Source organism: Eucyclogobius newberryi, unplaced genomic scaffold (genome assembly GCF_026437365.1).
Source record: "Eucyclogobius newberryi isolate DKJ021-1_F unplaced genomic scaffold, fEucNew1.0.hap1 SCAF_14, whole genome shotgun sequence".
Lineage (NCBI taxonomy): Eukaryota > Metazoa > Chordata > Actinopteri > Gobiiformes > Gobiidae > Eucyclogobius > Eucyclogobius newberryi.
This window is the reverse complement of record NW_027315768.1, coordinates 32,324,400-32,348,472: the sequence shown is the minus strand read 5'-3', so window position 1 is coordinate 32,348,472 and position 24,073 is coordinate 32,324,400. Positions and strand designations below refer to the sequence as shown.

Here is a 24,073-nt window from a genome sequence, read left to right as displayed (position 1 = left end):
AGGACTAAACCAGGACTAAAATAGCAGGTCCAGGACTAAACCAGAACTAAAAAAGCAGGTCCAGGACTAAACCAGGACTAAAATAGCAGGTCCAGGACTAAACCAGAACTAAAATAGCAGGTCCAGGACTAAACCAGGACTAAAATAGCAGGTCCAGGACTAAACCAGGACTAAAATAGCAGGTCCTGGACTAAACCAGGACTAAAAAAGCAGGTCCAGGACTAAACCAGGACTAAAATACCAGGACTAAAATAGCAGGTCCAGGACTAAACCAGGACTAAAATAGCAGGTCCAGGACTAAACCAGAACTAAAATAGCAGGTCCAGGACTAAACCAGAACTAAACTAGCAGGTCCAGGACTAAACCAGGACTAAAATAGCAGGTCCAGAACTAAACCAGGACTAAAATAGCAGGTCCAGGACTAAACCAGAACTAAAATAGCAGGTCCAGGACTAAACCAGGACTAAAATAGCAGGTTCAGGACTAAACCAGGACTAATATAGCAGGTTCAGGACTAAACCAGGACTAATATAGCAGGTTCAGGACTAAACCATAGCTGGAAAATTATCTTTTAGTTCATTTTCCGACTGGACAAACTAAACTGATTCATGAGGAGAAATGACTGTGACGCTTTAGCTCCAAAAACACTATTATTGCCCGATTGTGGCTGAGTTTTGGGTTTGTTACGCTCTTGGTCACAGTCAGTGGTATTTCGTTTGTCAACACTCCCAGAAATATAATGCTGTGTTTTTGAGGGAAATTGTATATATATTTTTATTATTATATGTAAATATAATTGTTTTGCTGGGATTTTTTGTTTATTTTTAGAGCTAAGACAAGATCAGTTTTATGTTTGCATGTTTTAAAATCTCAATTCATTATCAGTGAACTTTGGAGAGAATAATCGCTAGGGGGAGGGGCATGTTATCGGAGCGTTTGTCCTCTGGAATTTAACTTTTTTTCAAGGGAGTGTTTACAGAGCCGCGGTGCGCGGCCGAAACTGCCATGTTATTTTGTACCGCTGCTGCGCTATTTGACCGCGCCGTTTTAGACCGCGCCGGGTTAAGGTTAAGGTTAGTGTCAGGGTCAGGGTCAGGTTTAGGGTCAGGGTCAGGTTTAGGGTCAGGGTCAGGTTTAGGGGTTAGGGTTAGCCATGAGGCTATATGGCAGTGCCGCGGTTCCTGAAACTGCTGGGTTAGTTGACCCATTATGTGTTGTGTATTTTTGTTTTAGTTTTTTCCAGATCTTTCTATCGCGGCATCTACCGTAAAGTACGACTGGTATGAATGTGATGAGCGGATGGACTACCTTTGGGTTTTGTGGAAAAGAATACATTTAAAAACAAATAGTGGACAGTAAAAAAATATATTTTATTGTGAATTTCAACGTTAGTTTGTTTTTTTGCCCAGGTTTACAGTGCACAAAAAGAAAGAAAGAACAGAAAAAAAAAGACTAAACATGGACTGGAGAATTTTTTGGGATGTCCTGGTTTAGACCTGGTTTAGCCCTGGTTTAGCCCTGGTTTAGCCCTGGTTTAGCCCTGGTTTAGCCCTGGTTTTGTCCTGGTTTAGCCCTGGTTTAGTCCTGGTTTAGTTTTAGTCCTGGTTTAGTCCTGGTTTAGTCCTGGTTTAGTCCTGGTTTAGTCCTGGTTTAGCCCTGGTTTAGCCCTGGTTTAGCCCTGGTTTAGTGCTTCTTCTTCTTCTACTTCTTGGTACTGCCATATGAGAAAACACCTTTGGTCCCACATCTGTCTCAAAAAGCTGATTCATTTCTTTCTTTCTTTCGTGTATTACATGTTTTTCTGTCTCAAATACTCGTTGGAGAAATGATAGTGACGTGGTCGTGTCTCTAGTCCGGTGTCGTCCTTCTGTCGCCTCCTTGTCTCTGTATCAGCAGCTCTGTCACGAGTCGGATCACCTCCGGATGCACCAGACAGTCCAGCAAATCGTTAGTGCTCACTCTGGCCTCCTCGCTGGCCTCCTCCCTGGCCTCCTCCCTGGCCTCCTCCCTGGCCTCCTCTTTGGCCTCCTCCCTGGCCTCCTCCCTGGCCTCCTCCCTGGCCTCCTCTTTGGCCTCCTCCCTGGCCTCCTCTTTGGCCTCCTCCCTGGCCTCCTCGCTGGCCTCCTCGCTGGCCTCCTCGCTGGCCTCCTCGCCCCGCCCTGGACCCGCCCTCTCCGCGTCACAATCCAAAACAGACGCTCCCTCGGGCCTCTCCGTCTCCGGGCCTGTTTTGGCACATTTCCGGGTCTTTTTGGTCGCGGCGGCTTGGACAGGAAGCTGAGGACGCACCGCTGTGAGATGAGGTCCGAACGGGGGAGAAGGAGGTGAAATGTGTCCGGTGCAGACGCGCTTGACCGGCTGGGTGTCGCGGGCGGGACGGGGGAGACGTTTGGACGAAGAGGAGGAGTGTTTATGAGCAAAAGACTTCAACGCAAGATTCAAGTACTGCATGTTCTCACCGTGAGAGGAGACGCCTGCCTGCAACGCAAGAGGGACATGGAGAATAATTGTACTTATTTCTCTTCCTTTTAAAATATGAACTCAAAATATAAGTTTAGATTGGATTAAGATAAGATAAGTTATGCCTTTAATGTCCACACATGGGGATATTTTAGTGTTACAACGCAGTAGATACAGAGGAAAGGACAGATAACTCTTAATAGAAGAACTCTTATAAACAAAAACTCCTGTAAACAGGTCCTCTCATGTTTTAATAGGGAATGGAGGGAAGAAAATAAAAATAAAATAAAAATAGCTGGCATAAGACAAATAATACTACTAATAATGTAAAAACTCAGTTATGAGAGGATTCAGATGAGGCTTGAATGATTCATCAAAACATTGTCGTATTTTGAGAATCGTGATCTGGACTAAAAACACATTATAAAGATGTTTTATAACAAAGACAGAGGCATTATTTGTATTGTCATTGGCCTTTAAACATGCTCTTTAGTACCTTTAGTTTGACATCTTAAAACAAAATCACATTTGGATCTCTGTTTCCCCCAGGACTAACTGAGTTATGGTGCCATCTACTGGAGACGGAGTAAATTACACACATCATTTCAGCGTATTTCAGGCTGACCTCCCACTTCTGGGTCTCAGAAGACAGAATCTGGAGATGATTTATGGAGTTGAAAAGATTCTCAGAGCCGCGTCACAGATGGAGAAAACCTCAGTTATCGAGGAGAGTCAGATTTTAACCAGGATTCAATAAACTAGTGTGAACAAAGCTAAATGCTGCTGCAGGTGAGTTTGTGATGAGGGAACAACGTTAGAACATGGTTAAAACTTTGCAGAATATGTTCCCTTTAAATCAAAAACGTCACAAAAGAATAAACAATGCCTCATATTCATTAAAAAAAAAAAATCAACTTTGGGCGGGGACGGGGGGTGGGGGGTGAGAGTTGTGGAAACGCGTGTCTCGCCTCGGTGGGGTTGAGCCAGTCGTCCTGGTTGTCGTCGCTGTGGGCGGTTTTGAAGGCGCAGACGACGGCTCTGGTCACGGCTTCGCTCACTCGCGCCTCGTGGTCCGCCTCCTGCCGCGGGAAACGCCACAAACCATCATTTTAATTCAAGTGTTCGATGTTCAGACGCTCGTTCACACGCCGCACACGTATGTTCGTGTTCACGTGGTCGTTCGTGTTGTGTTCACGTGGTCGTTCGTGTTCACGTGGTCGTTCGTGTTCACGTGGTCGTTTGTGTTCACGTGGTCGTTTGTGTTGTGTTCACGTGGTCGTTTGTGTTCACGTGGTCGTTTGTGTTGTGTTCACGTGGTCGTTCGTGTTCACGTGGTCGTTCGTGTTCACGTGGTCGTTCGTGTTCACGTGGTCGTTCGTGTTCACGTGGTCGTTCGTGTTCACGTGGTCGTTCGTGTTCACGTGGTCGTTCGTGTTGTGTTCACGTGGTCGTTCGTGTTCACGTGGTCGTTCGTGTTGTGTTCACGTGGTCGTTCGTGTTGTGTTCACGTGGTCGTTCGTGTTCACGTGGTCGTTCGTGTTCACGTGGTCGTTCGTGTTCACGTGGTCGTTCGTGTTCACGTGGTCGTTCGTGTTCACGTGGTCGTTTGTGTTCACGTGGTCGTTCGTGTTCACGTGGTCGTTCGTGTTCACGTGGTCGTTTGTGTTCACGTGGTCGTTCGTGTTCACGTGGTCGTTCGTGTTCACGTGGTCGTTCGTGTTCACGTGGTCGTTCGTGTTGTGTTCACGTGGTCGTTCGTGTTCACGTGGTCGTTCGTGTTGTGTTCACGTGGTCGTTCGTGTTCACGTGGTCGTTCGTGTTCACGTGGTCGTTCGTGTTCACGTGGTCGTTTGTGTTGTGTTCACGTGGTCGTTCGTGTTCACGTGGTCGTTCGTGTTCACGTGGTCGTTTGTGTTCACGTGGTCGTTCGTGTTCACGTGGTCGTTCGTGTTCACGTGGTCGTTTGTGTTGTGTTCACGTGGTCGTTCGTGTTCACGTGGTCGTTTGTGTTGTGTTCACGTGGTCGTTCGTGTTCACGTGGTCGTTTGTGTTGTGTTCACGTGGTCGTTCGTGTTCACGTGGTCGTTTGTGTTCACGTGGTCGTTTGTGTTCACGTGGTCGTTCGTGTTCACGTGGTCGTTCGTGTTCACGTGGTCGTTCGTGTTCACGTGGTCGTTCGTGTTGTGTTCACGTGGTCGTTCGTGTTGTGTTCACGTGGTCGTTCGTGTTCACGTGGTCGTTCGTGTTGTGTTCACGTGGTCGTTCGTGTTGTGTTCACGTGGTCGTTCGTGTTCACGTGGTCGTTCGTGTTCACGTGGTCGTTCGTGTTCACGTGGTCGTTCGTGTTCACGTGGTCGTTTGTGTTCACGTGGTCGTTCGTGTTCACGTGGTCGTTCGTGTTCACGTGGTCGTTTGTGTTCACGTGGTCGTTCGTGTTCACGTGGTCGTTCGTGTTCACGTGGTCGTTCGTGTTCACGTGGTCGTTCGTGTTGTGTTCACGTGGTCGTTCGTGTTCACGTGGTCGTTCGTGTTGTGTTCACGTGGTCGTTCGTGTTCACGTGGTCGTTCGTGTTCACGTGGTCGTTCGTGTTCACGTGGTCGTTTGTGTTGTGTTCACGTGGTCGTTCGTGTTCACGTGGTCGTTCGTGTTCACGTGGTCGTTTGTGTTCACGTGGTCGTTCGTGTTCACGTGGTCGTTCGTGTTCACGTGGTCGTTTGTGTTGTGTTCACGTGGTCGTTCGTGTTCACGTGGTCGTTTGTGTTGTGTTCACGTGGTCGTTCGTGTTCACGTGGTCGTTTGTGTTGTGTTCACGTGGTCGTTCGTGTTCACGTGGTCGTTTGTGTTCACGTGGTCGTTTGTGTTCACGTGGTCGTTCGTGTTCACGTGGTCGTTCGTGTTGTGTTCACGTGGTCGTTCGTGTTCACGTGGTCGTTCGTGTTCACGTGGTCGTTCGTGTTGTGTTCACGTGGTCGTTTGTGTTGTGTTCACGTGGTCGTTCGTGTTCACGTGGTCGTTCGTGTTCACGTGGTCGTTTGTGTTGTGTTCACGTGGTCGTTCGTGTTCACGTGGTCGTTCGTGTTCACGTGGTCGTTCGTGTTCACGTGGTCGTTCGTGTTGTGTTCACGTGGTCGTTCGTGTTCACGTGGTCGTTCGTGTTGTGTTCACGTGGTCGTTCGTGTTCACGTGGTCGTTCGTGCTCCTCGAGTTGGAAAACGGACTGCACTGAATTTACAACCAATTCAATCCATATCTTTGGTTAAACAAAAGCGTAATCCTGTTTCACACCTGATTTAGATCTGATTTACACCTACAATAATCCTGTTTCACACCTGATTTAGATCTGATTTACACCTACAATAATCCTGTTTCACACCTGATTTAGATCTGATTTACACCTACAATAATCCTGTTTCACACCTGATTTAGATCTGATTTACACCTACAATAATCCTGTTTCACACCTGATTTAGATCTGATTTACACCTACAATAATCCTGTTTCACACCTGATTTAGATCTGATTTACACCTACAATAATCCTGTTTCACACCTGATTTAGATCTGATTTACACCTACAATAATCCTGTTTCACACCTGATTTAGATCTGATTTACACCTACAATAATCCTGTTTCACACCTGATTTAGATCTGATTTACACCTACAATAATCCTGTTTCACACCTGATTTGGATCTGGCACTCGGAAATATTTGTGGTTTTAAAAGTTAGAGAATCACTGAAATAGGCTTTATAATTATGCATTTAAATAACTGTATCTTCTGTTTTTCTGTTGGTTGAACAAATATAGTTAGTTGTACGATTAGATCATCAAAATATTGACGGAATTATTGAGTTTGTTAAAGAAAATAACTCATTGAAAAAGGAAAATGGAAAGAAATGTATGTTGTAAACTAAAGAGTCAAAGTGATATTTTTGAGCAAATTCATCAGATTTGACAGACATTTCACATTTGTCTGATATTTAACCTCAACTATTACACGTTTTAACACATTTCTGTTGGATTGTTTGAATATTGTGATTGGAACACTCAAAAAATAGGTCTAGATGTTCCTTTTCGACATTTTTTTTGACAGTACAAATACAGAAGTACACACACGACACAGTCAGACGTGTAACAGTATTTGACAGTACAAATACAGAAGTACACACACGACACAGTCAGACGTGTAACAGTATTTGACAGTACAAATACAGAAGTACACACACGACACAGTCAGACGTGTAACAGTATTTGACAGTACAAATACAGAAGTACACACACGACACAGTCAGACGTGTAACAGTATTTGACAGTACAAATACAGAAGTACACACGACACAGTCAGACGTGTAACAGTATTTGACAGTACAAATACAGAAGTACACACACGACACAGTCAGACGTGTAACAGTATTTGACAGTACAAATACAGAAGTACACACGACACAGTCAGACGTGTAACAGTATTTGACAGTACAAATACAGAAGTACACACGACACAGTCAGACGTGTAACAGTATTTGACAGTACAAATACAGAAGTACACACACGACACAGTCAGACGTGTAACAGTATTTGACAGTACAAATACAGAAGTACACACACGACACAGTCAGACGTGTAACAGTATTTGACAGTACAAATACAGAAGTACACACACGACACAGTCAGACGTGTAACAGTATTTGACAGTACAAATACAGAAGTACACACGACACAGTCAGACGTGTAACAGTATTTGACAGTACAAATACAGAAGTACACACACGACACAGTCAGACGTGTAACAGTATTTGACAGTACAAATACAGAAGTACACACGACACAGTCAGACGTGTAACAGTATTTGACAGTACAAATACAGAAGTACACACACGACACAGTCAGACGTGTAACAGTATTTGACAGTACAAATACAGAAGTACACACGACACAGTCAGACGTGTAACAGTATTTGACAGTACAAATACAGAAGTACACACGACACAGTCAGACGTGTAACAGTATTTGACAGTACAAATACAGAAGTACACACACGACACAGTCAGACGTGTAACAGTATTTGACAGTACAAATACAGAAGTACACACACGACACAGTCAGACGTGTAACAGTATTTGACAGTACAAATACAGAAGTACACACACGACACAGTCAGACGTGTAACAGTATTTGACAGTACAAATACAGAAGTACACACACGACACAGTCAGACGTGTAACAGTATTTGACAGTACAAATACAGAAGTACACACACGACACAGTCAGACGTGTAACAGTATTTGACAGTACAAATACAGAAGTACACACGACACAGTCAGACGTGTAACAGTATTTGACAGTACAAATACAGAAGTACACACGACACAGTCAGACGTGTAACAGTATTTGACAGTACAAATACAGAAGTACACACACGACACAGTCAGACGTGTAACAGTATTTGACAGTACAAATACAGAAGTACACACACGACACAGTCAGACGTGTAACAGTATTTGACAGTACAAATACAGAAGTACACACACGACACAGTCAGACGTGTAACAGTATTTGACAGTACAAATACAGAAGTACACACGACACAGTCAGACGTGTAACAGTATTTGACAGTACAAATACAGAAGTACACACGACACAGTCAGACGTGTAACAGTATTTGACAGTACAAATACAGAAGTACACACACGACACAGTCAGACGTGTAACAGTATTTGACAGTACAAATACAGAAGTACACACGACACAGTCAGACGTGTAACAGTATTTGACAGTACAAATACAGAAGTACACACACGACACAGTCAGACGTGTAACAGTATTTGACAGTACAAATACAGAAGTACACACGACACAGTCAGACGTGTAACAGTATTTGACAGTACAAATACAGAAGTACACACACGACACAGTCAGACGTGTAACAGTATTTGACAGTACAAATACAGAAGTACACACGACACAGTCAGACGTGTAACAGTATTTGACAGTACAAATACAGAAGTACACACACGACACAGTCAGACGTGTAACAGTATTTGACAGTACAAATACAGAAGTACACACGACACAGTCAGACGTGTAACAGTATTTGACAGTACAAATACAGAAGTACACACGACACAGTCAGACGTGTAACAGTATTTGACAGTACAAATACAGAAGTACACACACGACACAGTCAGACGTGTAACAGTATTTGACAGTACAAATACAGAAGTACACACGACACAGTCAGACGTGTAACAGTATTTGACAGTACAAATACAGAAGTACACACACAACACAGTCAGACGTGTAACAGTATTTGACAGTACAAATACAGAAGTACACACACGACACAGTCAGACGTGTAACAGTATTTGACAGTACAAATACAGAAGTACACACACGACACAGTCAGACGTGTAACAGTATTTGACAGTACAAATACAGAAGTACACACACGACACAGTCAGACGTGTAACAGTATTTGACAGTACAAATACAGAAGTACACACACGACACAGTCAGACGTGTAACAGTATTTGACAGTACAAATACAGAAGTACACACACGACACAGTCAGACGTGTAACAGTATTTGACAGTACAAATACAGAAGTACACACACGACACAGTCAGACGTGTAACAGTATTTGACAGTACAAATACAGAAGTACACACGACACAGTCAGACGTGTAACAGTATTTGAGATTGTGATATTTACCAGTTCGATCCAGGAGTTGACACTGACAGTCACAGGATCCACTGACTCCACAAAATGCCACCAGTGTCTGGGAACGAACAGAACCTGCAACAGAAGAAGGAAAAACAGGAACGATGAGGAAAAAGTCGTTTCAGTCTCTATGAATCACTGATGGTTCTGGTTTAGCCCCAGTTTAGTCCCAGTTTAGTCCAGGTTTAGCCCTGGTTTAGCCCTGGTTTGGACCTGGTTTAGTCCTTTTTAGACCTGGCTCAGACCTTTATAGTCCTAACCCCTTAAAATTCTGGACAGACTCTGTTAATCTGATAAAAAAACAAAAACTATCATCTAACTCTCCTGGGAAGGAACGCATGAAAAGAAAGCTACAAACCATTTATTTTTAGTCAAATCAAACATTCTCCAAAACCACAAATAAAACAATACAATAAAAGAGTCTCAGCTTCAGTCAGGCGTTTTACAGAATTTAGCCTGGTTTAGCTGCTCGGAATCAATAAGGAAGTAAAGTCAAAACTACTTCATTACAATGACCATTACAGAAGAAACACACCATGTCCCTCTCCCTCCACTAGATGGCAGCAGCATGTCCCTCTCCCTCCACTAGACGGCAGCAGCATGTCCCTCTCCCTCCACTAGATGGCAACACGTCCCTCTCCCTCCACTAGATAGCAGCATGTCCCTCTCCCTCCACTAGACGGCAGCAGCATGTCCCTCTCCCTCCACTAGACGGCAGCATGTCCCTCTCCCTCCACTAGACGGCAGCATGTCCCTCTCCCTCCACTAGACGGCAGCAGCATGTCCCTCTCCCTCCACTAGATAGCAGCATGTCCCTCTCCCTCCACTAGACGGCAGCATGTCCCTCTCCCTCCACTAGATGGCAGCATGTCCCTCTCCCTCCACTAGACGGCAGCATGTCCCTCTCCCTCCACTAGACGGCAGCAGCATGTCCCTCTCCCTCCACTAGATAGCAGCATGTCCCTCTCCCTCCACTAGACGGCAGCATGTCCCTCTCCCTCCACTAGATGGCAGCAGCATGTCCCTCTCCCTCCACTAGACGGCAGCAGCATGTCCCTCTCCCTCCACTAGACGGCAGCATGTCCCTCTCCCTCCACTAGACGGCAGCAGCATGTCCCTCTCCCTCCACTAGATAGCAGCATGTCCCTCTCCCTCCACTAGACGGCAGCATGTCCCTCTCCCTCCACTAGATGGCAGCAGCATGTCCCTCTCCCTTCACTAGACGGCAGCATGTCCCTCTCCCTCCACTAGACGGCAGCAGCATGTCCCTCTCCCTCCACTAGATAGCAGCATGTCCCTCTCCCTCCACTAGACGGCAGCATGTCCCTCTCCCTCCACTAGATGGCAGCAGCATGTCCCTCTCCCTCCACTAGACGGCAGCAGCATGTCCCTCTCCCTCCACTAGATGGCAACACGTCCCTCTCCCTCCACTAGATGGCAACACGTCCCTCTCCCTCCACTAGATAGCAGCATGTCCCTCTCCCTCCACTAGACGGCAGCAGCATGTCCCTCTCCCTCCACTAGACGGCAGCAGCATGTCCCTCTCCCTCCACTAGACGGCAGCAGCATGTCCCTCTCCCTCCACTAGATGGCAACACGTCCCTCTCCCTCCACTAGATGGCAGCAGCACGTCCCTCTCCCTCCACTAGATGGCAGCACGTCCTTCTCCCTCCACTAGATGGCAGCAGCACGTCCCTCTCCCTCCACTAGATGGCAGCACGTCCCTCTCCCTCCACCAGATGGCAGCAGCATGTCCTTCTCCCTCCACTAGATGGCAGCACGTCCCTCTCCCTCCACTAGATGGCAGCAGCACGTCCCTCTCCCTCCACTAGATGGCAGCACGTCCCTCTCCCTCCACTAGACGGCAGCAGCATGTCCCTTTCCCTCCACTAGACGGCAGCAGCATGTCCCTCTCCCTCCACTAGACGGCAGCATGTCCCTCTCCCTCCACTAGATGGCAGCATGTCCCTCTCCCTCCACTAGATGGCAGCGCGTCCCTCTCCCTCCACTAGATGGCAGCAGCATGTCCCTCTCCCTCCACTAGATGGCAGCACGTCCCTCTCCCTCCACTAGATGGCAGCAGCACGTCCCTCTCCCTCCACTAGATGGCAGCAGTACGTCCCTCTCCCTCCACTAGATGGCAGCACGTCCCTCTCCCTCCACTAGATGGCAGCACGTCCCTCTCCCTCCACTAGATGGCAGCACGTCCCTCTCCCTCCACTAGACGGCAGCAGCATGTCCCTTTCCCTCCACTAGACGGCAGCAGCATGTCCCTCTCCCTCCACTAGACGGCAGCATGTCCCTCTCCCTCCACTAGATGGCAGCATGTCCCTCTCCCTCCACTAGATGGCAGCAGCATGTCCCTCTCCCTCCACTAGATGGCAGCATGTCCCTTTCCCACCACTAGATGGCAACACGTCCCTGTCCCTCCACTAGATGGCAGCAGCACGTCCCTCTCCCTCCACTAGACGGCAGCATGTCCCTTTCCCTCCACTAGATGGCAACACGTCCCTCTCCCTCCACTAGATGGCAGCAGCACGTCCCTCTCCCTCCACTAGACGGCAGCAGCACGTCCCTTTCCCTCCACTAGACGGCAGCAGCATGTCCCTCTCCCTCCACTAGATGGCAGCATGTCCCTCTCCCTCCACTAGATGGCAGCAGCATGTCCCTCTCCCTCCACTAGATGGCAACACGTCCCTCTCCCTCCACTAGATGGCAGCAGCATGTCCCTTTCCCTCCACTAGACGGCAGCAGCATGTCCCTTTCCCTCCACTAGACGGCAGCAGCATGTCCCTTTCCCTCCACTAGACGGCAGCAGCATGTCCCTCTCCCTCCACTAGATGGCAGCATGTCCCTCTCCCTCCACTAGACGGCAGCAGCATGTCCCTTTCCCTCCACTAGACGGCAGCAGCATGTCCCTCTCCCTCCACTAGATGGCAGCATGTCCCTCTCCCTCCACTAGACGGCAGCAGCATGTCCCTCTCCCTCCACTAGACGGCAGCAGCATGTCCCTCTCCCTCCACTAGATGGCAGCAGCATGTCCCTTTCCCTCCACTAGACGGCAGCATGTCCCTCTCCCTCCACTAGATGGCAGCAGCATGTCCCTTTCCCTCCACTAGATGGCAGCATGTCCCTCTCCCTCTTGGTCCCTGAGACTTGATTGAATTGGACTCATCGATTGGTCGGCTTCAGAGACGTCCAGGTTCATTCATGTCTGAGCTTTGACCAGAGAAAACTCCTTAAGATTCAGAGGAGAACGCGTCAGTGGAGGAACTGAAAACCACCCACAACAGAAGACATATGGGACCCGGAGCCAGGTGAGGAGGAGGAGGCAGGAGGAACTCTGCTGCATGTAATAAAACCACCCACTATAGGGAACATACAGGACCTGGAGCGAGACAAGAGGAGGCCAGGAGGAGGCCAGGAGGAGGCCAGGAGGAGGAGGGGGCCAGGAGGAGGCCAGGAGGAGGCCAGGAGGAGGAGGAGGGGGCCAGGAGGAGGAGGAGGGGGCCAGGAGGAGGCCAGGAGGAGGCCAGGAGGAGGCCAGGAGGAGGAGGAGGGGGCCAGGAGGAGGCCAGGAGGAGGCCAGGAGGAGGAGGAGGGGGCCAGGAGGAGGAGGAGGGGGCCAGGAGGAGGCCAGGAGGAGGCCAGGAGGAGGCCAGGAGGAGGAGGAGGGGGCCAGGAGGAGGCCAGGAGGAGGAGGAGGGGGCCAGGAGGGGGCCAGGAGGAGGCCAGGAGGGGGCCAGGAGGAGGCCAGGAGGAGGAGGGGGCCAGGAGGAGGCCAGGAGGAGGAGGAGGGGGCCAGGAGGAGGCCAGGAGGAGGAGGAGGGGGCCAGGAGGGGGCCAGGAGGAGGCCAGGAGGAGGCCAGGAGGGGGCCAGGAGGAGGCCAGGAGGAGGCCAGGAGGAGGCCAGGAGGGGGCCAGGAGGAGGCCAGGAGGAGGAGGAGGGGGCCAGGAGGAGGCCAGGAGGAGGAGGAGGGGGCCAGGAGGAGGCCAGGAGGAGGAGGAGGGGGCCAGGAGGGGGCCAGGAGGAGGCCAGGAGGAGGCCAGGAGGGGGCCAGGAGGAGGCCAGGAGGAGGCCAGGAGGGGGCCAGGAGGAGGCCAGGAGGAGGAGGAGGGGGCCGGGAGGGGGCCAGGAGGGGGCCAGGAGGAGGCCAGGAGGAGGCCAGGAGGAGGCCAGGAGGAGGCCAGGAGGAGGAGGAGGGGGCCAGGAGGAGGCCAGGAGGAGGAGGAGGGGGCCAGGAGGGGGCCAGGAGGGGGCCAGGAGGAGGCCAGGAGGAGGCCAGGAGGGGGCATATCTTGAGTCTGGACAAATGTGGCGCTTTCAGCATCTTTTCCTGAATGTTTCATCTGGACTTTGAGAGTTCAGATTCCAGACACTTTGTTTTGTCCTTCAGGAGCTGGAGCTCTGACAATGAAATGAACCATCTGTGTGTCTGCAACACCCTGTGGCCAATCACAGCACTGCATCCAGTCAGAGAGGGGGGGGTCAAAGTGAGGGAGAGGGGGAGTGTCAGGGAGAGGGAGGAGAGAGAGTGGGAGAGTCAGATAGGAGGAGGAGAGAGAAGAAAGTAGAGAAACTCAAAAGAGGGGGGGAGAGGAAGAGAAGCAGGGATAAGGGAAAGAGAAGATAGAGCGAGGGAGAAGTGAGAATGTGGGAGTAAGACAAAGGGAGAAAGGTTAAGAGGAAACAAGACAGAAGAGAGCGAGAGGAAAAGAGGGAGGGAGGGGTATAGCAAAGAGAGAGAAGGAAGATTGACAGGGTGAAAGAGAGAGCGAAAGATGGAGAGGATTGAGAAGGAAGACAGGGAGGGAGCGAGGGAGGAGAGAAAGAGAGAGACAGAGGGAGAGAGAGAGACAGAGGGAGAGAGAGAGACAGAGGGAGAGAGAGAGACAGAGGGAGAGAGAGAGACAGAGGGAGGGGAGAGAGACAGAGGGAGGGGAGAGAGGACACTTGGGACAAGGAGTCAAAATCTTTATTCTACTTTTATGACACAAAATTGACATTAAATCAAACGTTTAACCTTTAGATCTAACACTGGCGCTGCCCCTGCTGGCAGCGGAGGGAACTACCGTCTGTGAGGCTCAGAGCAGACGAGCTCGTGAACGGGTCGAGCTGAACCAGCGTGAATGAAGCTAATTGTTACTCCAGGTGTTTTTGACGCGGGAACCGGGTTAAAATCTCCGAAAAGTCCGTATGTCTCTCTAAATACCAGTCTCTTAACTCGACCGGAGTGGTTTAAAACATAGGTGAAGGTGGGGCCCTCACCTGTCCGGGCAGCAGGGTCACGCAGTGCGCCCGGGCCCCGCTGAAGTCCCTGAAGCGGCACAAATCCGGGTTCTGGACGTCCACTCGGCTGAAGACGCTGGACTCTTCGTACGGGATCCTGGTCGGGTACAGCCTGGACGTGTCCTCGGGCGGGAACAGGAGCCAGCGCTTCCTAGAACAAGGAACAAATCTTACTTTTATCTGTCCAAGAGCAGACGATTTAGCCACATTTATACTCAGTTTGTCTCTTCTGAATAAAGCATAAATGACTGAATCCAGGTGGTGACTTTTCCTCTCCGTCTGCTTCATTTGTTGGCCTCATCTTCTTATTGTTCCTCAGTTATTCTGAACCTAAAGCTTGTGAATTCACACGTTGCCTCATATTCACTCTCAGTTGTAACAAAGTCAGAATTAGCTTCCTCATTACTTGCTTTTTCAATGAATTCTTTGCTTAACGGTCTGTTCTCAGGAGCAGAGCTGTCACGAGAACACATTATGAAGCGCGACGATCCCAATAAACCTTTTTCTACGTGAACCGTATTTTTAAAGAAAACAGAATGAAACGTAGTTAGTCAGAATCATAAACGAGTCGTAGATGTTAATTACTCGACCGTCTACGGCTCAAACAAAGAGTTAAAGTCCATATGAAGGTTCTTCTGCTTTTTTTAATTCTGACTGTGCTGAATATTTATCATAGTTTTACTTCCGTTCAGTTCCAGTTCGTGAAGACATTTTGAAAAAAAGGAAGTTTAAAATGACAGGAAGTAGAGCTGAATCCCTCTGTGATGTCATCAGTGTGCGACGTACCGTTGAAAACACAGACAATTTACACTTAACTGACACTTTTATGACAGTTTAAATCATCGTTCAACAAATAAATCAGTTATATGGTATTATTGTGTGTCAAATCATTTATGTGGATTGTGGCTCTTGTTTACAGTCTGGTTGCTAGGAAACAGCTGTGGAATGACCTCTACCTGTGTCATATTTGCTGCTCATGTCCAACCAGGAAGTACAATTATAAACTTCACAAAAATGGGTCAAACTGGGGACAAACGGGCAAAATGTTGAGTCAAATCTGAAATATAATTGTGTTTAATACGTTTTAGTGAAATGTGTTGTTTAAACTGTCACAAGGACTTGGATCTCAGTCAGAGAAGTGTCGGGTAAGTGTAAACTGTGTGTTTTCAATGTCACGTCGCACACTGATGACATCACAGAGGGATTCAGCATTTTAAACTCTTATTTTTCCCCCCAAAAATTCACAAATTCCAACTTAACAGAAGTAAAACTATGATAAATAGTTACCACAGGTTCTTTACCACCAAACTAAGTCATTATTATAAAAACAAAGAACCTTCATATGGGACTTTAAGGAAAAGTTCCCGTTAATGCAAAGAAAACGTAAACTGAGCCATAAAAACATAGTTCCAGCTTAAATGTACAAACCAATATAGTAAAAAAATTGCAATTACCATTATTAACTAGTAACTATCATTGTTATAAACCTGAATGCGACACTCTTTCTATCAAGGGCACTATTTTATCTCCCTCCTTCCCGCGTCACGCATCAACAGCCAGAAAAAACCCAAATATCGCATTTCAATTTAGATGTGAAAACAGCCGGTCTTTCATTATCAGTCAAACCAAATAACAAAGCCGTTCGTTCTCAGGAAATCGCTGATAAAAACCTAAAGGGCAAATTGCAAATCGGAGAGTGTGACGCATCCGTTTGTTTACCCCTCGCCTTTTCAGATCTACGGCCCCGTCGTGTTGAGCGCACGACTGAAAGCGCAGTTTATTTTTTACTATTACTATTACTGCCACCGCCCGTTTCTCCTCGGATCGATACGGGGGAAATATCCAGCGCCGTTTTCAGATATTGTGGTGAAAGTCGAGAGAATACGTAACCTTTTTAGACTGGTCCCAGCGCAGGCGACTTCAGGCTACGTTTTCTCTTGTTTTGCTTTGGTCAAAACCGTTGCAGCTGGTGAGACGTTTCGGAGGTCAAAGGTCAAGAGAGAAAAAACCTTACAAATAAACCACTGTCTTTCTCGTCAAATAAGAACTTGAGAAGAGGTTCATCGAAAGAACCAGCTCTGAACTACATTTATAATTGGAGTTTTTGAGTTATTTCATGTCCATGTCGTACCATACCAATAGTAGAGGTTGTAGCAGTATTAAAGTAGTAGTATTAAACAATAAAACATATGAATTTCAAGAAAAGAAGCAGATCAACAGCAAACTTTTTCAGTCCCACAACACAAGAAGACTCGATTTGCAGATAAAAGCATCAACAACAACAAAAAGACCAATATGCGTGGTTCATTTCAGAGCTCAATAGTTTTTAAACATAAACCTGTTGTAAAAATGTTGTAAAAAGGTCTTCCGTTGTCGCGATGGGTTTCAGTCCTGTGATTTATGCGTCTCTGAACCGTTAAGTCATGAAAAACGGCAAATAAAACTTTAAAAAAACATTTGTGGACATTTCCATCTGCTCTTTCTTGGCCATGAGCCCTCTGCACCGGACACGCCCTCTGCACCGGACACGCCCTCTGCACCGGACACGCCCTCTGCACCGGACACGCCCTCTGCACCGGACACGCCCTCTGCACCGGACACGCCCTCAAAGCTTTCAAGAGCTCGGACTTTGTGTCTGATCCTAAAATACATCACCCGGACAGTTGGAAATGAGGCTCCTTAAAAAACTGTCTGCGAGTAGGCTAAGGTTTATTAGCATAGCCGCGCAATAACATGTAAACTAGCATTAGCATTAGCTTCTAACGACCTGAAACAAACAGCTCAGTCTGGAGTGACCTCTGTAAGTCCACTGGTCCCTCCTGACCACAGTCACACATTTCTGGACACACAGGGTCTTTGAGGACGTGACAGAAGAGAAAGAATCCTTTGTTTTGAGACTTTTTGTTGGCCCCGCCCACAGTGAACATGCGACTTTTGTCCTCAAGATGGCAGCAGCAACGAGAGTGTCACGTCACTTCTGATGCATGAATAGGACGTTTTTGATTCATGATCCAGCTCGTTCCATTTACTAATCCCTTTAATGGAAATACAGTTATCGTAGAAAAGGTGTGACAGTTTCTAAAAACATTCTACTTAAATGACTGCGCTACACGACGGCTGCGACAAGCACGACGAGTCCTTCCCCTGCGCGACTTTGCGGTATCCCCCAATGTCACCCCCCTGCATCCTTGAGCTCCGCTAAAACCGTGCGCCCTGACCTTATTTTTGTCCATAAAGTCTGTGTATAAATCAGGTTTTATTCCGTCATAACATCTTACCGTCCTTGCACTTGCAGTACCAGGTTGCACCCGTAGGAGTCCAGATGACAGGGCGTGTTGGCTCCTTCGGTCCCGATCCACAAAGTGCTCTCTTTGCCACTGCGGCCCTCGAAACCAAAGTCGGACCACTTTACATCCTGCAAGAAACAGATTCAAATCAACACCAACTATTCACAACAGGGACAAAAAACGACTTTCATACATTGTCTAATTGGTTACTGTTACTTTACATATATTTTGTGTAGTAACAGTAACAGTAATCTTCTGTTACATGATTTAAAATTACATTTAAGCTTTTTTTTTTAGAGACAAATGCATTTTTATTAACTTGTTGATGTGATTGTTTTTGATGAAACTACCGGTAGATGTGACTGAAAATGCGCCTTCACAATTCTAATTTCCCCTCATTTTCTGGACTTCAAACTTGAATAAATCAGGTTTGGAAATAGATATGAACAAATCCTACAGCACGTAACGTCAAAATCGTGTTGAGTCCAAGATTGTAAAGTTTGGTGTGTTTAGGAGCTGCTTTAAGGTCTGATATTTATGTCTTTGTGGGAGAAAAAATGCTTTTTACAAAGAAAAAAACAGCATTTAAAGCCACAATGTCCCAGGGAAAATCTGTGAATGAAGTGGATTCGATGGAAGAATAAAACCTCTTTTTTAGGCGCAGATTGTACGATGTTGTCGTTTCCCCAGGGAGAGAAAACCGACCAAAAAAAGACCCGGAACCATCTCTAAAAACGACTTGAAAACGATGCACTTTCCCCCAAATTCATAGCATATTTTAAAAGCTGTAACGACCGTCAATCACAACCCGACGGTGTCCCTTTTATGGCCATCTTCAACAACGTAGCATTTAGCACATTTGCAGTTTTCTGTGAATTAAAAAAAGGTTTGCTTCGGGGCGCAATCCATACGCCGCAATTCATCCCTTTAAAATGTCTTCCTCCTCAAAGGCAAGGAAGTGGGCAGCTCGTAATTACAGGTGGACGGCCAATAAAACGCATCACCGAGGCAAAAATGAAATAAATATCTGGGCGAGGACCGCTTTACTTTAAATGTTAAGCTACTGCCGGACAAGAATAGTAGCTAATAATAAATCGCCGCGGGCCAAAGCTTAACGTTTTAATTGGAAATGTCAAAACAGGGTAAAAAATGGGAATAATAATGAAGGAATATATTGGCTCTGAGTGTCGGTTTTAATATGAAAGGAGGTGATAAGACGCCGTTTCAGTAAATAGGAGCGGTTAATTACGGGGAGCGGTGTCCCGAGTTGTTTATCGTTTGTCGGCGTTAAAAACTTCGTAAATATGCGTGTTACTTTGGGAGAAGTTTGTTTCTGTATAAAAACAAATCATTTGCCGTTGGCGGGACGTTGCCAAGAAGTGTTTTGCGTGTTTATCTCTGCGGCAGATGGGTGTAGGTTTTGCTAATTGAATTTTAGCGGGTCAGTGGTTCAATTCCAGCAGTGAACGGGTAATTTATTAAAGGTGAAGAGAGCCGGTAGAAAAGGGAAACTGACTCCCTCTTTCTATGTCATTCTTCTGTAGTTGTACGTCTTCTGTAGTTGTACGTCTTCTGTCGTTGTACGTCTTCTGTCGTTGTACGTCTTCTGTCGTTGTACGTCTTCGGTACGTCTTCTGTCGTTATACGTCTTCTGTAGTTGTACGTCTTCTGTAGTTGTACGTCTTCTGTCGTACGTCTTCTGTCGTTGTACGTCTTCTGTCGTTGTACTTCTTCTGTCGTTGTACTTCTTCTGTCGTTGTACGTCTTCTGTAGTTGTACGTCTTCTGTTATTGTACGTCTACTGTCGTTGTACGTCTTCTGCAGTTGTACGTCTTCTGTACGTCTTCTGTCGTTGTACGTCTTCTGTACGTCTTCTGTCGTTGTACGTCTTCTGTCGTTGTACGTCTTCTGTCGTTGTACGTCTTCTGTCGTTGTACGTCTTCTTCTGTAGTTGTACGTCTTCTTCTGTAGTTGTACGTCTGTCGTTGTATGTCTTCTGTCGTTGTACGTCTACTGTCGTTGTACGTCTTCTGTACGTCTTCTGTAGTTGTACGTCTTCTGTCGTTGTACGTCTTCTGTAGTTGTACGTCTTCTGTTGTTGTACGTCTTCTGTAGTTGTACGTCTTTTGTAGTTGTACGTCTTTTGTAGTTGTATGTCTTCTGTCGTTGTACGTCTACTGTCGTTGTACGTCTTCTGTACGTTTTCTGTAGTTGTACGTCTTCTGTCATTGTACGCCTTCTGTTGTTGTACTTCTTCTTCTGTAGTTGTACGTCTTTTGTAGTTGTACGTTTGTCGTTGTACGTCTTCTTCTGTAGTTGTACGTCTTCTGTCGTTGTACGTCTTCTGTCGTTGTACGTCTTCTGTCGTTGTACGTCTTCTGTCGTTGTACGTCTTCTGTCGTTGTACGTCTTCTGTAGTTGTACGTCTTTTGTAGTTGTACGTCTGTCGTTGTATGTCTTCTGTCGTTGTACGACTTCTGTCGTTGTACGTCTTCTTCTGTAGTTGTACGTCTTATGTAGTTGTACGTCTTCTTCTGTAGTTGTACGTCTTATGTAGTTGTACGTCTGTCGTACGTCTTCTTCTGTAGTTGTACGTCTTCTGTCGTTGTACGTCTTCTTCTGTAGTTGTACGTCTTATGTAGTTGTACGTCTGTCGTTGTACATCTTCTGTCGTTGTACGTCTTCTTCTGTCGTTGTACGTCTTCTTCTGTCGTTGTACGTCTTCTGTCGTTGTACGTCTTCTGTCGTTGTACGTCTTCTGTCGTTGTACGTCTTCTGTCGTTGTACGTCTTCTGTCGTTGTACGTCTTCTGTCGTTGTACGTCTTCTTCTGTAGTTGTACGTCTGTCGTTGTACATCTTCTTCTGTAGTTGTACGTCTTCTTCTGTAGTTGTACGTCTTCTGTTGTGCGTCTTCTGCTGTGCGTCTTCTGCAGTTGTGCGTCTCCTGCAGTTGTACGTCTTTTGTAGTCGTACGTCTTCTGTAGTTGTACGTCTTCAAAGTATGTGTTTCACGCTATACCGTAAAAAAAAGAACGAACAAAAAGAGCGAGAAAGACAGAAAAAAAAAAAAGATTCCATCGAAATGCAGAGACAACACATTTCCAGACTTAAACAATAATTTGACAAAATAAAAGTATTATCGGGTATTAACATTTATTCATGCAATTTATACAGATTTTGTTTGTTGGATTTGATCATGAAACAAAAAAGTACCTATTTTCTGACGTAAAAGGAGCAAGCTTAAAGAAACAACATCCTGTCGCTTTCAAAATAAAGCAGAATGAAAGAAATGGAGTAGAGCGCCTTTAACGTACAAAACGGAGTAACAAAAAATGTGAAAACACTCTTCTTCGGAACACGCTCTCACCTCAAACACGGCGGGCGCGGCTTCAAACACCTGGGCCACGTACTTGTAATCGGCGTAGGCCCAGTAGTCGGCTTTGGGGAAGGCGGAGAATGCGCCCACGTCCCGCCCCGCCTTCCCCTCCGCCCACCACCGGAACTGCCCCAGCGTCGCGCCCACAAACGAGCACTGCGTCTCAAACAGGGGCGCTGCAAAAAGTGGAACCAAATCGACAATAAATAACGTGCAAAAGACGATTCCGCCGGCGACACGGTGAGCGCGCGCTGATAAATCACCGGGAGAGCGTGAAATTTGGTTGAAGCCGTTTTCATGTGAGAAAAAAACAATCATTCCTGTAGCGATTGTTTGTGCGGTTTAGTGTCAGTAAGCAACGCATTCTATAACCGTTTTTTACGTTATCCTTTATATTCTGGCTCTCTCGACACCGGCTGCAGCAGAAATACCGTATTTTCCGGACTATAAGTCGCACCAGCAAAAAATGCATAACAGAGAAGAAAAAAACATATGCAAGTCAAATAATATCACATATAAGTTGCTCCGGAGTACAAGTATAACGAAGTATATAAGTATAAATATAAGTATAAGTCGCACCAGCCAAAAAAAGGCATATAAAGAAGAAATAAACTTATATAAGTTGCACTGGAGTATGAAATGCGGTTGCAAGTGTGAAAATAACAAATAATATCACATATAAGTCGCTCCGGAGTACAAGTATATAAGTATAAATATAAGTATAAGTCGCATCCCGGCCAAAACTATGAAAAAAGGTGCGACTTATAGTCCAGAAAATACGGTAGATGATGTAGGAATACAATTAGCTTCCGTTTCTATTGTGAAAAGGTGCATTTATGTAACTTTTCCGGTAAAAAAAAACAAAAACACAATCCGCCTCTTTCTTTTCAGGCATTTTTGAACAATAAAAACCCTGTAATTGAATAAAAGCTCGGCAGAGAACAAGCAGAGGATTGATTAAAATGTTCTCTTTTTCATTCGAGAAGTGACATTTGAAAGTGATCATTATAGGAAGCGATTGTCCCCTGAGGTTTGACTAACCACGGTCTAAATGAGAGTGTTCAAATCTGGAAGAAAGATGCAATGCACGCTGGGAAAATGCGCCGTCATCGATGCGGCGAACATCTTTGTCTAAACTAAAAGAAAAAAATTGCATTAGTCGGTCTACCTTAGCTTGGTCCGAGCAGTACGTCGAAAAATGCACCTTTTACAAAATATTTACATTTTTATGATGAGCCTGTTACGATAATTACTATGTCAACTTATCGACCGGTAAAAATAGCCAAACAAAATATTTTAAGGCTTGATATTTGTCACGTTTTTCTGTTGCAAATACCGTATTTTCCGGAGTATAAGTCGCACCAGCCAAATAATGCATAATAGAGAAGAAAAAAACGTAGATAAGTCGCACTGGAGTATGAGTCGCATTGTGTTTAAAGGGTAAAAAAAGTTGTTTATTTTGTGTAATTTATGCATAAACCTTGTCTGGAATGATTGTGATGTCACTTCATGTTATCATTTTCTACACATTTCTAAACTTTCCTCCACAAATACCTGCTCGATTGGTGTAAAACTATAATTTATATGTACAACAGGAATAAATAAAAAATAACACCAACATTAGAAAATCATAAAAACCTGTCATACGCCCTTTAAACGTACCGTATTGTTCGGACTATAAGTCGCACCTTTTTTCATAGTTTTGGCCGGGGAGCGACTTATACTCATATTTATACTTACTTATATACTCCGGAGCGACTTATATGTGATATTATTTGTTATTTTCACACTTGCAACTGCATTTCATACTCCAGTGCGACTTATATATGGTTTTTTTCTTCTCTATCATGCATTTTTTGGCTGGTGCGACTTATAGTCCGGAAAATACGGTATCTATCTCCATAGAGACGTTACAGGTCAGATCTACAGTACACCAATACATGTTTTTCCAAGGTCTTTTTTTATGAATAAACAACACTTTTTGAATAATTGCGTATTAGATCATTTTAAATCTGCACCGTGGGTTAGAACATTGGCACATTTGATCCTTACTGTTGGTCTCGTGCCTTTTGCCCAGTCTGAACGTGATGACCTTGTCCTTCAGACAGAGGTCGAGGTGCTGCGCCGTCCACCGCCGCACGGGCCAGTCGTCTGTCATGTGCATGAACACGGCCGGCTGCTGCAGCTGCCGGACGATCGCGTAGGCCTCGCCCGGACTGAAGGGTTTCACCGGAGAAGCCATGGTCTGAAAGAAAATATAAGCATCATGACAAATATTTTCTTACAGACGAGGGAAATGGAATTAGGCGCAAGGAAAATGTTCTTGTGAGATTTTTATCCACGTGTTTACATTTACCTTGGAAAAAAGGAGTTCATTTTTGCTGAGATAAAACTCTTGAAACGCAGCAAAAATATATATAACTTTACAATTTGTTTATTATGAATTATGTCAAATATTTTGGCCATAATATGCCTTAATTTTCTTATGCTGCCTTTTTGTTTTTTTCCATTTTTGTTTCCTGCTCTCTGCTCGTGTTCTGTCACTTTTTAGCGTTCTTTGTTTGATATGTTTTTATTTTAAAATTGAAACAAATTAAAATATTTAATTGTAAATAAATACCGTGGATAGGAGAATTTTTTGAGTGGTAAAAAATTATGAAAGTCTGAAAAATCATGACTTCTATGTTTTAGCCAAGATCTTCAATCAATGTGTATATGTACATGTATGTATGTATGTATGTATGTATGTATGTATGTACCTTCTCATAGTTTGAGCAAGGGCTGCACAACCTTTTACAGCTATAACATGACTTAACTCATTCATCACAGCTTGCATTACTAAGTCAGGGTCTTAATCAATTATTATAAAAAGAATGTTTTCCAGCTCTGTATCTATGGCTCCTTCATCTAAAAGTTAACTTATACGTTCTCCTGTTTTAC

The 24,073-nt window shown here is 45.8% G+C and overlaps 1 protein-coding gene across 1 annotated transcript; it reads right to left on the bottom strand.

Moving 5' to 3' along the window:
* Positions 1-590: 590 nt before the first annotated feature.
* On the bottom strand, positions 591-23,375 carry hspbap1 (hspb associated protein 1). The gene is made up of 7 exons (XM_072445254.1): positions 23,186-23,375; positions 21,125-21,309; positions 17,748-17,884; positions 14,449-14,620; positions 9,171-9,254; positions 3,429-3,539; positions 591-2,478 (listed from the first exon to the last, which is right to left on the bottom strand). Exons 1-7 carry the CDS (start codon positions 23,373-23,375, stop codon positions 1,849-1,851), a joined length of 1,509 nt encoding a protein of 502 aa, XP_072301355.1. The 3' UTR covers positions 591-1,848.
* Positions 23,376-24,073: the final 698 nt, after the last annotated feature.

Coding starts and splice junctions, on each gene's coding strand:
- hspbap1 (XM_072445254.1), bottom strand. CDS start 23,375: ATGGCTTCTCCGGTGAAACCCTTCAGTCCGGGCGAGGCCTACGCGATC. Junction 21,310..23,185: donor CAAAAGGCACGAGACCAACA/GTAAGGATCAAA, acceptor CACTTTTTGCAG/CGCCCCTGTTTGAGACGCAG. Junction 3,540..9,170: donor TCAACTCCTGGATCGAACTG/GTAAATATCACA, acceptor TTCCCGCGGCAG/GAGGCGGACCACGAGGCGCG.